This window comes from Macrobrachium nipponense, chromosome 15 (genome assembly GCF_015104395.2).
Source record: "Macrobrachium nipponense isolate FS-2020 chromosome 15, ASM1510439v2, whole genome shotgun sequence".
NCBI classification, from domain to species: Eukaryota; Metazoa; Arthropoda; class Malacostraca; order Decapoda; family Palaemonidae; genus Macrobrachium; species Macrobrachium nipponense.
Window position 1 is genome coordinate 19453761 of NC_087208.1, and position 13994 is coordinate 19467754.

Genomic DNA, 13994 nt, shown 5'->3' on the forward strand with positions numbered 1-13994 from the left:
GACTATCTATGATAAAGTTTTCTTAAGAAAGCCCATAATTTCAGATAACTGCTCTTTAATAATTGCCCATTATGGCTCATCACTGTCTAAAGGAGGAGACCCACGTCGGGAAACAGGAGACTGGCACTCAGAAGATGGAGACAGGTACTGAAGAGTTCACATTAGAAGCTGAAGCCAGGCGCTCGGGTTTGTTAGCCACTTGGGGGCCAAGCAAAGCAAGGGTGCTCAGGAGAGAAGGTCTTTGGGCTGTCCCATGTACCTTGCTCCCCGAAAAGTAGTGTCAGACCCAGGCAGAGATAGAGGGAACCACAGCAAAACTGCAGGAAGGCTTGACTGAATCAAGAAAGCAGTTACGGCACCTCCTGTCTGTGCTGGAATCCTCGGAATTGGACGCTAATTGGTGCACATCCATAAAGACACCTTTCCAGTGGCTGTCTGTCAATACCTGGGAATGTGCAACAGGCTCGACTGAGGGGGCAAACCCCCCCTCACCTCCCTTAGACTTCCAGAATGTCTCCTCCCATTTAGGTAGGTTTAGAGGAGTCTGACAGGGACTTTGGTCTAGAAGAACCAACAGGCCGGAAAGCCACCTCCTCCACTACTATCCAGTGAGATGCCTTTTCAGTTGCTATCTGTCAATACCACCTAGGAATGTGCAACGGGCTCAACTGAGGGGGCAACCACCCGAGGGCACACCCCATCAGCCTCCCTTGGAGTTCCCGTATGTCTCCTCCTAGGTTTATTAAGAGTATGACAGTGAATTTGATCTAAGAGAACTGACAGGCTGGATAGTTACCTCCTCCACTTGAAAAACACTTTCTACAAGGCTGATTTTCCTATCAACCCAGACTCAAGACTGACAAATGGCATCAGGATTGAAAGCAATGGAGCCAGGCGTGGGAGTTGGTGGATAACAAGTAGCAGGGCTAGTGGCACGAGAGAAAGAGGGATGAGGGGAGAGGTGATACCTGGTGCTCAGGAAATGGCACTGGGCCCTTGGAGCAAGTTTCTCACCTCTAGAGGGTGCATTCTTCCTCCTAATTTGTTCATATTAATCATTATATTCAGCACAAGTTCTCTCCTTACTACATTCCTGCCCTTAGACTTACTATAACTTGTATGAGAGTCATATGAAGATTTGATCAATTTAGTTTTGCAACCTTCGCTACAGAAGTGGAACTAGATGAACTTGAATTAAACATAACAACAAAACTAGAAAAACTGATCCAGAAGCTAACAAAGCTTAAAGGTCACTCAAAAATGACAAATAATACTTCACCGAATCCAGTTATACAATCAAAAACCAACTAACAAAAGCTGCTGCAAACACCAGATGTTTACTCGAGAGCCAGCAGAAACAGAATGAGGTTTTCTGCCAAGTCGTTTCCAGTACTCCCGTTAGTGGTCAAGGGTTGTCATCTACAATAAACTATCAATGTGCTACCATGATTTTTTAAATAAATGCTGTTGCGCAAGTTAGAAACTATAGCTATGTAATTACTTGATAAGTTACCGGTACTTAAATGAAACTTGAAATTAAAGTCAATGGCCCCTGCGGGCTTGATCCATATGAATAGGTTTTATCTTCTGAGTAATAATATCATAATAATAATAATAATCATAATAATCACACAGATTTATAGTAATAGCAATGTTAGTTTTGTTCATGTGATGAAAAAAAATGAGCCCTCATTATTTAGTTGCTACTATAAAGAAGTAACTTCAGCGCATTCATGTTTTCTGTACAGCTGCTAGAATATAATCAATGCCACTGAAAATCGATCTATCTTTCAGTGTTGTCCACATAATGCTGTTTAAGCCGCAGCCCATGGAACTTTAGCCATGGCTGGTGGTGTCCTGTCATATATCGTTGCCAGAAGAATGATTATGGCTAATCTTAACCTTAAATAAAAGCTACTGAGGGTAGAGGGCTGCAATTTGGTTTGTTGGATGATTGAAGGGTGGATGATCAACATAGTAATTTGCAGCCCTCTAGCCTCAGTAGTTCTTCAGATCTGAGGGCGGACATACAGAACATAAAAGTCACACCTCATTTTCACAAGATAATACTGTTTTAATTAAAATTTTTCCTAGCACAGGCTCAGTAGTGTACTGTATATCTATTTTGCTTTGGATCTTCTGCAATGTTTAGGGGGAAATTTTCAACGGACAAGCTTGCTTATTGGGTGCATGGTGTCTCATGACTTCAAGACTGGAATTACAACTTGGTTTACAACTCAAGAGCTAGATTCAAGATCAGAAGTGTGATTTAAATCTCTAGCATTCTTCAACTTAGTAATAAAATAAAACTCTAACTTTCAAGAAGAAGAAGAAGAAAAAAGTACATCTTAAAGTTGACCATAAATTAGTATCTTTCTGGCATCTAATTTTACCCACAATTTAAAGAAAATACTTTGCTGGCCAATAGCTTGTTTTTCAAAAGAGATCAATAAAAAAGTATACTAATAAGAAAAAAAATTTCAAGATTCTTACATAATTCTATTACAACTCTCTCAGTAATAAGTAGAGCCTCTACTCATTTTAATTGACATTCAAGATATGACACTGCATTGTGTACACCAATGAGTATATAAATAATATTAACTTACTGTGATTGTGAATGATAGATCTGTTACCATGAATGACGAGTTAACTATCCTAGCATGAATTACAGGAGACTGGCTTTTAGCACAGTCTATACTTTGTAATCCTCATTCAAAGAACACCACAAGAAAACAACCTTATTCTAGACATGCATCTTTCCTAAAGGCACTTTCCCTAAACGAACTTTGAACAGAGAAAACTGAAGTGCGTAGGTTAGTAGATCCCGATGACTTCTCGGAGACTAATTGAACAGTCTTAATTATGGCAGTCGTTTTCGCACAAACTCACACTCTGGTTCACGTAGTGAGACTGACTAACTGGTGATCGCCAGCTGATACCAAGCCACTCAAGCAACTACCCAAACCATGAAACAATAGACGATCGGCAGTTAAAGCCATTACACGTATTCTTACAGACTAACACACGAAATAACTAAACACAACGCTTTTCCTGACTAAACACAAATACAACAAAACATAATACTTCTTTTCATAAAATACGCATTTCCACTTATGTAAATGAGGATAATATATGCAAAGATACATCACAACTTGTGGTAAAATACAATCTCTCTTGTCAAAGTTTTGACACAATAATCATAAAGAACTCAGTGGGAAAACTAAAATCCATCTTCACCCCAGAATAAATGGAATAGTGTATGAATCAAATTAACAAGTACTCTTCCTACATACAGATATTGAACATAAAACATGAAACCAATTCCTCTATATCTACACCTTTATTATACCTTTTTTGATGATATAATAGAATTCAAAACCATCAGTGTTAAAAAATACAATGACGATAAGTACTACAATCAGTACTATAGATAATACCTGTATCACTAAATACTTACTAACTGTATCGCTATTAATAAGACCGTTTTGAGAGTGAAACGCCTGCCACACATATCAAAGAGATCCTCCAGACTGGGACCCAAGAGTTCCATAACTAAAGCGTTGTACTTCCCACACACTCCAAAGTAGTAAATCTTTGGAATGCCTTCCACTGCAAAAGAAATAAAAATGTTATTCAAAAATGTGTTTACAAATTAATTTACACACATATATATGTATATAAACAATATATATATATATAATATATATATATATAATATATATATATATATATATATCTCTCTCTCCTCCTCCTCTTCTCCTCTCTCTCCAGCTCTCTCTCTCTCTCTCTCGGTCTCTCGTCTCTCTCTCAAAACATAAAACATATGGCACGACTGCATAGCATTTATCAAGAGAGGATTTCACAAGAAGAAAATTGATTGATGAATCTAGCAAGCAATACTATGTGAGACACTGAAAACAACTACCAGAGAGAGAGAGAGAGAGAGAGAGAGAGAGAGAGAGAGAGAGAGAGAGAGAGAGAGAGAGAGAGAGAGAGAGAGAGAGACTGTCTAGCCACTAATTGAATCTCAGACAGGAGAAAAATCTAATACTGCAGTAATTTGATGCTTTTGCAAAACTTTATTTTTATAAAACTAGTTTATCATAAACAGCATGTAAAGATTACTGGGTTTAATGTATCATTTTTCTATTTTGTAAAAACATCATTTGTTCATGACAAAACCCATCCACCATGAATAGCCTAATTTTCCTAAAATGGCTCACATTACAACCACAACAACCATCCCAGTATGGACTACAGCTTGCAGTTCTTTGCATGGTCCCTTCAGTCCCAGCTGCATTGTTGACTTTCTTTTATTCTTATTTTTTCCCTCCCGTCTTTTTAACATCATTTTTTACTGTGCACTGTTCTTATTCTAGATGAAATCCTTTGTATATGGTAAATCATACCCAGATTTGACCTAAAAATGTAACTTGGTGTCTCGTTAATAATAATAATAATAATAATAATAATAATAATAATAATAATAATAAATAATAATAATAATAATAATAATAATAATAATAATAATAATATCAAACTTACCAACTCATTCATTACAATAAAGGCAAAGGATAATGATTTGCTGGGAATTTATTATCTTTCTAGGAATCGACCTTGGCATGTCACCCTGAGAGAAACTGGGTCAAGACATACTCAGCTTTCATTGAAATCCCCTTAGTAGGATAAGCCGGGTTGTTTCAGAAGTTTCACGAGAGAGAGAGAGAGAGAGAGAGAGACGAAGAGAGGAGAGAGAGAGAGAGAGAGAGAGAGAGAGAGAGAGAGAGAGAGAGAGAGAGAGTGTATAAAATACCACAAAAAAACTTATAATCGTGCTTTCTATAAATATAAAGAATACACGATTTATAACCATATTTACAAAAAAAAAAGTTTTTGCTTTTACTTCAAAATGAAAGAACATTTTCCCTTAATGAAAGAGTGTATCAGAAGAAAGCATTCGAGCCCATGGTACTCATGGGAGGCTAAAACTCTCTCTCTCTCTCTCTCTCATGGTGGGTAATGATAAAGGTCACTCTCTCTCCAGCCTACCTCCCCCCACCCAAGTCCCCTTTCAAGATCCCCATTCCCCAACCTCCAAACAACTCTGCCGAGCGTTAATGCTCTTCAAACAACCGACGCGTTCGATCGAATGCAAGATGAAAGCTTATGGTACGATCGGTCAATACATCAAACCTTTCAACCGGAGAGAGAGAGAGAGAGAGAGAGAGAGAGAGAGAGAGAGAGAGAGAGAGAGAGAGAGAGAGAGAGAGAGTAATGACTTAATGAACATCCCAGTTTTGTCAAGGCTAAATCAAAATATCGATCGCATTACAAATTCTTAAAATACAATACAGTCGTGTCCAACCATTTTAGTATAAATTTAACGATCTAAAAACCATAAGGAACAAGCTTTTGTTATCCCAAAAACAAAAATTTAATGTCGAAAAGGTCCGTGAGACTAAACAGACAAAAAGAACTGAAGAATATACGGCCAATGAGAGAGAGAGAGAGAGAGAGAGAGAGAGAGAGAGAGAGAGAGAGAGACTGACGTCACATTCCCACAATGAGTCGTCACAGAAGCGCGCGCGCACCAGCAGAGGCGCCAGGGAAAGGACCGGTGATGCAACGGGAAACCACAGCAGCGGCGGTAGTATTACAAAAAAGAAAACCGCGTAGGAAAGTAGTGCCGTCAGTGCGTCTCATGCAGTGCAATGTTGGCATCACTTGAGGTTCCTTGCAGCGTGCCTTCTGCCCTTAGCTGCAACCCTTTTCGTTCCTTTTACCGTACCTCCTCTCATGTTCTCTTTCTTCTGTCTTAATTTCCACCCTCTCCTAACAATTGATTCATAGTGCAACTGCGAGGTTTTCCTCCTGTTACACCTTTCAAACTTTTTACTGTCAATTTCCGTTTCAGCGCTGAATGACCTTATGGTCCAGTGCTTGGCCTTTGGCCTAAAATCTATATTCAATTCAATTCAAAAAAGAAAAAAACGTTGAGCACTTCAGACAATCTACATTTAAAATTGTTTACATTACTATAATATTTAGTTTTGCAGATATTTTTCTTTTACATTAGAATATTTCTTTATGTGGAACTTGCGTCTATCATAAAGTTACATGACTAAACCCGTGAGAAACAAAATGCCTTAAAATCATTAACATTCTAAGTTTATTATAGAAAAATGAATAACTCATGTGACGTACAAAACTGCTTTTCCACAAACCGTCCAGTTCCACGAAGCCCGATTAGTACTTCTGACTTCGCTAGTCCAGAGAGGACATAGGAAACCAGAACGAATTTCCCGAAGCCAGACAAGGCGTTCTTGCCTGCCGCTTGGCGATCGTCGTTCCAATGTATGACGCAACCAAACCTCCTTGCGTCGTCGTCGGAATTGAAAAACGTACAAAATAATCCCTGACCATGTGCATCAGTACGTTGCCCTTAGAGATTCACGATATCACCACGATTGAACAGCCGTGCATTATTCTACTACCCCCTTGTGTATTATGAATATTGCAAGAGGCACGTGCTACGGATAAGAATGACATTCTAAATTAAACGTTAATGGAAGTGGGAACCAATAGGTTGTCCATTGCAAAGTAAATAACTATATCAACTTATTCACTTCACATACGGAGTACAAAACTTTTCACGAATTTAAAAAAACCGCTTTCATATTCGATCCTACGAACAAGTATGAAACATTAAAATTCAACAATGTACAAAATAAAAAATGTATACACGTGTGCGCTTGTCAGATGGGCATACACTTCACTCATAGCCTAATGGCTAATGCCTAATGATGTCAACAAGGACGAAAATTTTGCATCTAAATGTCGAGTTAGTAGCCTTTACTGTTAAAAGTCTAAGACCCGTTTCGTGGAACAAGAAAGTTATATAAGGATTGGGAAACAAGGAAAACATGGAAAATTCCAAAACACCAACACTTTAAGGAGAGATTTGCAGAATCGACTCACCTTCCAATCTTCAGCATTTATTACGACTCTGTTTTCTATCAGTTTCAGAAGTTTCACGAGAGAGAGAGAGAGAGAGAGAGAGAGAGAGAGAGAGAGAGAGAGAGAGAGAGAGAGAGAGAGAGAGAGAGAGAGAGAGTCTGCTATTTCTCCTACACTTCCTAAAGCTCACACTTTTGTCATTAGTTTCTTGTGTGGAACATCGTCAAAGGCCTTTTAGAAATCTATTGTTCTACTACTGTCGTAAATACCAAGCATGTTATGACAAAATTCCAAGAGGTTTGATACGCAGGATCAGTGCAGTCCACATTTTAACGCCACACCTTGGTTTAGCCACCTGTAGGTCAGCAGCCATCACAGAGCACCCTTGCTACCACATGGTTGTGTCACAAACATCACCTGAGCCAAGTTTTGCATCTACTCTGAATCAAAAGCAGATCATCTCTCGCCAATCAATCAGTGTACTCTGGGCATTCTGTGGTGTCAGTTAACATCGACAGCCTCAATCACAAAATTATCAAATTCATCACTTTGTTGAAATGGGCTACATCACTTCGCTAAGGAGGGCATGGCACCGGATGAATGACAGTAAAAGGAAAGCCGTCACTGCCACAATAATAGTTGAATGCCAAAATGTCAATTCAAAGATGATCTGCAACGAAAACTTCACAGTAACTACTGCAGCGCTGCTTCAAACATGTCAAATAATTATTAATTAATAGTTCATCAACTTCACTTAAAACCATGGCATCGTGAACTTCTTTATATTCCATGCACACTCATTTCGAGTACACCATCAACCCCAGTACTTTCCAACCAGCCGCCCCCTTCTAAAAGAAAACAATTCCGAATTATACTCTCCACTTTCATTTCCCATTCTTCCAAGAGATCTAAAACCCTCAAAACAAACAGACATTTTTACTCACCTTAATCTCTACCAGTTATTTATATATAGAACCAGTCTTCATTTTAATCAACCATAGCCTCCAAAATACCATTTTTCTGTGAATTGCCTTTTCTTTTGTCCAACCATAATTTATCACATTTATTCTATCTACACAAATTAAAACTCCTTTCATACTACCAATTTTACTTCTGCTCACATCTACTTTCAACTTTATTATATAAAACTTTCACTAGTCTCTATAAAATTTCTCTTAACTGGCACCTTTCTACATTCTATCCTCTCCAAAAAATAAGCTATTTCAATCTCAATTCATACTCAAGTATCTCATAATCTTACACTTTCATCTATTATCTATCCTAAGATCTGTCATAATTCTATCAGCATCTTTTAACAGCAACGGAGATGGAACAGACCCTTGTTCCGGACCCACCTTGACTACAACTCAGCCAGTCTCCTCAAGTCTCTGTAAACCACAAATACCCTTTACTATATAACTGGTCACCTAGATGTTGGAAAACCATCGCCTCACCAAAATCCCCTGGTCCCTGTCTGAACCCATGCTGTTCCTCCCTTACCATCCCTTCTGCTAACAGTCCTATTTTCTCAAGACTCTCGGTATACCAGTGTCATACATTCTCTGGCTAACCATTTGCCATCAGTTTCACTACTATGCAAACAACAGAAATGAAGGGCATACAGAAAAAAAAAAAATCTACCCACTTTCACAGAGCTGTCTAAACTAAAACATATATCACGAAAGTAGTTCATTCAAGAAATTATAGAGGCTCATAACTTTTTGCCCGCAAAGAAGGGCCATGCAAGTATAGTCACACAAAAGGGCCAAAAGTGGGCGGAGTTTCGTGTCTGAACGATCTCAGCGGGAATCTATCAAGACCAGGATTCTGGCTTGCGACTCAAGTCTGTCACACACAGGTCACGTTCAATGTATGGGTTTGTCTGCCAATATAACTATCGCGCGCCTCTCTTCTAGAGATGATGACCTCTCTTGCAGAGACAAAATCTTTGTCCAGACTGAAACCGATGCGGAGATCGTTCATACTCTCTGAATTGTGTGTGTGTGTCGATAACGACAATCGTTCAGAAAGTCGTTCATAAAATCGTTCAGTGTATGGGGCCCTTAATACATTTTTCAATGAATTACTACAAAAGTAATAATCTGTCAATGTTGTCCTATAAAAACAAATTCGTACTGAAAATCGCAGTCACGGAGAGGGAGGCCTTGTTTATCCAAAACACATCCCAATGAGTCACACAAGACGTTCTTGGAAGAAAGGCGTCCGTGTTGGATCATACTGGGAAAGGAAATGTTTTCTTCCACACACACACACACAGAGAGAGAGAGAGAGAGAGAGAGAGAGAGAGAGAGAGAGAGAGATGAGAGAGCGGTGCATTGGTGACGCAACCAATTTCACAGTGTTTACAGGAAGGCTACTATCACTTCTGTAGTCGGAAAGTTTCAATTCATCAAACACGTGTTTGTGTACATCTGTCCTAATAAAACTGAGGGTTTCAATACCATTTTCTGGCGCTAGAGGTCATTATATTTGGGATAGCTACCCCTTGTAAGAATTTTTGACAACGCACTGAAAATGCTATCATCATTACTGAAGGTAAGGGACAAAATCTCTACGTCAACTATCAAGTTCGTCGAGATTGTTATCGACACGTCACGACTTCTGCCGTGCAACATTTAGCAGCCAAGTCTTTAGACCTTGGGTCCCGCCACCATTTTCTCCTTAACCTACGGCAACAGCGGCCCCCCCTCCCCTTAAACCCTACGAATTCCCCTGAGTCCCTGGGACCTCTATCGACGGAAAACACACGATGACGTCAACCGAAGTAGGGTGCGATGACGTCACAAAAGTCAAGCGTTACTAAAAGGAATCCGTTTTCTATGACGTCTTCCATTGAGTTTCTGGCCAAGGGGCTGATGATGAAGATGACGATCCTGGAGGGAGGGAGCTCGCAAAACTGCCAAAAAGCTAAATCAAAGTAAAAATAACTTGAAATAACTAGATGCGCAAAAAAGGCAAAAACATGTCAGCAGAGGGACCAAGACATGTATGTATACACGTGCTACACTTAGTTTTTCGCACTTGTAACTTCATAACACTCAGGCAAGGAAGCAAAGGACTTTTAAAGTAAAACGGCGTTGATGGACTCAACACTTAAGCAAACACAAACAAAAGAAAGCCCAGCTTTTGAATCAATAAAGAAGAACGCTGAATGTTGAAGCCTGGTTACTTGGTGACCCACTCTCGAGTACTTACAAATTCTGTACAACTTCAACCGCGTTCCAGGGTGCGTTAAGAGTAGCCCCGGAGAGCTGTAGGAACAACTCAATACTTAAATAAGGAAAATCAAATAACTGACCTCTTTACGTTGGCAGACCGAACTACGAGTATTTATTCATGTGGGATATATGACCAAATTCTGACATTATATGATGGCATCATATCAACAATAATTATAATATTGAATAATTCCAGATGTTCTAACACACCATAAGATGAGTTTTTAAGAAATAAAAACAATTCATGACAATGCTACACTGATTGGACTACATCTTATCGGAAGAGAGCTACTGTCAATGATAATCTAAATATACTAAAAACACGAAAAGCTCCAGTTGACAACAACGAAATTTGATCCCCTCCATTGGAGAACTGCATTGAGACAACAGCCTGACACTCGAAGACCTAAGGGGAAAAAACACTAGGACGGCGTCTCAAAACTCACTTGCCAGTGTGATCTGCAGTTGGCTTTCCAGCGATCTTTTCACAAAATATACAGAGTAAGCAGGCATCTAAACATCTAACAGTGCTACTTGAAAAATTCGGGGCTTCGATCTATGGTCCACAACACCAACTTGGCATTAATAAGGAAAGCAATATTCCTGAGGTTCTTGCCAGAGAGATGACATGGCACTCTCTACAATGGCAGTCTACTGCAGAAATGGAAGAGAGCTCGTCCGCAAAACTGAGGGAATCAAACCCAGTCACGGGCAGAAGACTGAAGCCTGGATTCAGGAGGGGGAGAAAAAAAAACACGGTAAATACTATCAACATTTTACTACTGACGTTCTTCATGATGCCTGGAGGATGAGTTCATGACATGAGATCTGATTCGAACTAAGCACCAAACGCAGGTGACATTTGCCAGTTTAAAATTGTTTAAAGGGGGAAGGTGGGGGAGAGGAAGAAGGGCTTTTATCAAACTATTGATGAGAAGGTCAAAGGCTAATGACTCTCTCTCTCTCTCTCTCTCTCTCTCTCTCTCTCTCTCTCTCTCTCTCTCTCTCTCTCTCAGGTGATTTTCACTCGTTATTAAAGGTAACAGGCTAGTATGATAACAGTCTGAGATGAATATACTTCCTGCCAGTCGATGAACGTCTTTGTAAAATAAGTTACTTTCTTTGAGAGAGAGAGAGAGAGAGAGAGAGAGAGAGAGAGAGAGAGAGAGAGAGAGAGAGAGAGAGAGAGGGAGCAATGTTTTTCCTGGAGCTAGTACTTCCGGAGGGCCAAGGTTTCTATAGCAAACGTCAGCCAAACAAAACGGCCAAAATGAAAATGAAGCGCTACATCCATTAAAATACTTAAAAGAACAATAATAGATTTTATTTGAACAGAAGAAAACACAAATACTTAACAGATATGACACACCTAATGAGAAGTACAAATGAGTACATTTGCAGCTTAATTTTCTTTTTAAAAATACCCATAACGCATGCACACACTCATGAAATGATTCAACATGAATACAATAAAGTAGCTCGTCTCTCTCTCTCTCTTATATTATATATATATATATATATATATATATATATATATATCATATTACATACACACATATACATACACACACATATATACACACACACACACACACACACACACACACACACATATATATATATATATATATATATATATATATATATGAGAATGAGTTTTATCACATCACCGTGATTCATATACGAATAATATATTTTCATATATGTTAAACGAAGGGATTTGTTGTTGTTGTTGCTGTTGATAAGTTCGTTGTCTCGTTGGATCGACCCAGCGACAGACCACACGAGACAACGAACTTATTAGTTTGAACAATTTATATAATATATATATATATATATATATATATACTATATACATATATATATATACTACTATATATATATATATATATATATATATATATATATATATATTCTTCTTTCCCACCGCTATCCCTACACTAAGGGGTCGGTTGCCTGTATTATTATATATATATATATATATATATATATATATATATATATATATATATATATATATATATATATATATATAACATGCCTATAGTAAGTCATTACGTACGTGAATTCGATATTGTTTTCATTAGTTGTAGCTTAATATTTGAAGGTTAAAAAAAGAAAAATGGGCAGAGGTGTGCACCACAGTTAAGATAAATTCGTAGCTCTAGATGGCTGAATGGAAACTGTCACTGTCGCCTTTCTCATTTTCCACTGACAATCTTAGCCCCGTCGCCGGAAAATTTGTGCTGGCTACATTCAGAAGCTTCAGGTCTTTGCAAAGGCATATTCTTTTCAGGTCAGAAGAGCGTCACGCTAAACAACTGCCACTTGCACATTTGAAAAGAACGTTTCATCCAATTTGCATTGGGTTAAGTCCTCAGACTGCAATAACAGCTGACATATCGGATAAACTACCGCTGTTTTCGACACTCAACACATTCATCAAATCACAAATGAACCTACAGTGCGCGCGGACAAAATCCGCCTCGTTTAGTCAGCTTCAACAGCAGACATGGAAATGTATATACATCACGTGCGCAATCAGACGGCTTCAGACATTTCATAAAATGTGCGCGCGAGCCAGACAGCAGATGAGTGCCGACAACAAAAACTCCCAAACAGGAAAGAGACCCATTCCATTCCGCGGCCAGAAATCGCGTCACTGGACTGAGGAGGATAACACAATCAACAGAGATCTCACATGGAAATGAAGTCTTAACGTTATTTTATACCTTAATTCGTTAAGAGGATCCCACCATAGCATAAGCCACTGTCTTTAGAAGACGGCTGTAGGCAATATTACTAACACCCAACCCCCTTCCCACAACAAACAAACGGTATGACAATATCCCTTTAACAAAAACGAAAAGAAAAGAAGAGATGCCAAGGCATAACGGCGTCAATCAATACTTGTCCGCTATTATCGATTGGTGCCGGGGGGAGAAATCCATACAACAGAAACGATATCGTCAATATGACGGTCAGGATGGGCAACCAGCTTGGTATCGATAAGAAATTAGGGAGACCATGGACCTTCCCAACCCTTGGTAGCCCGTTGGCTCCTGGAGAGAGAGAGAGGAGAGAGAGAGAGAGAGAGAGAGAGAGAGAGAGAGATACTCGAGCACTGCTTCCGTCCAACCGGAGGGGGGTGGGGGATTACCTCATCGAGGCCCATCCCTCATTGGACTTTGATACTACGAAATGCAATTATTGAAAGTAATGAAGTCTCTTACCGAGTCAGATGAAGGTCGCTGGAGTGGCAGGAGGCAGCACATCTTGGCTCATCTGATAGGTTACCCGGGAACTTGTCAGCAACTTGTGTTTGCTTTTATAGAAGGGCGTATAAAACCGAAGCGCTTGCGTTTGCATTTATCCCATTTATAAAAACGGCTCTTTAAATACTCTCTGAGTGAAGTATTAAAAGACCTTTGTTATAAGCAGCTTCGTTCGATAGCGGCCAGGGACAGATTACTATACTAGAGTTCAGTTTGAAACTGTTGGCAGTTTTCACTTGAGTCTGACAGGACCACGATATGGGAATATTCGATAAACTTAAAATGAACACTGTAGGTAGTTATAATTATGTGGCCAGCTCAAACAGCTCAACTCTTCCCCCCCCCCCGGCCCCCCCAGGCCTTGGCGAGTTTGAGAAAAGTTTGTTTCACTGCCCAATAAAGACTGTCTAGTTATGATATAGTAGATTTCCTTTTCATAACGCCGTGTAATTTGGAAGGGAAGAGATTGTTTTCGGTCAGATATATGACACAGCTTTCCCAAAGTCTTCCTCAGTGAGAT

The 13994-nt window shown here is 39.3% G+C and overlaps 1 protein-coding gene across 9 annotated transcripts in view; it reads right to left on the minus strand.

Annotated features, from left to right (window-relative positions):
* LOC135227021 (casein kinase I-like) overlaps positions 1-13994 on the minus strand; it is a 239736-nt gene that overhangs the window by 77762 nt on the left and 147980 nt on the right. For all 9 annotated transcript variants that reach the window (XM_064266789.1, XM_064266792.1, XM_064266788.1 and 6 more), the window contains one exon: positions 3461-3612. In XM_064266789.1, the coding sequence (XP_064122859.1) occupies positions 3461-3612 (152 nt within the window). The remainder of the gene's footprint in view (positions 1-3460; positions 3613-13994) is intronic.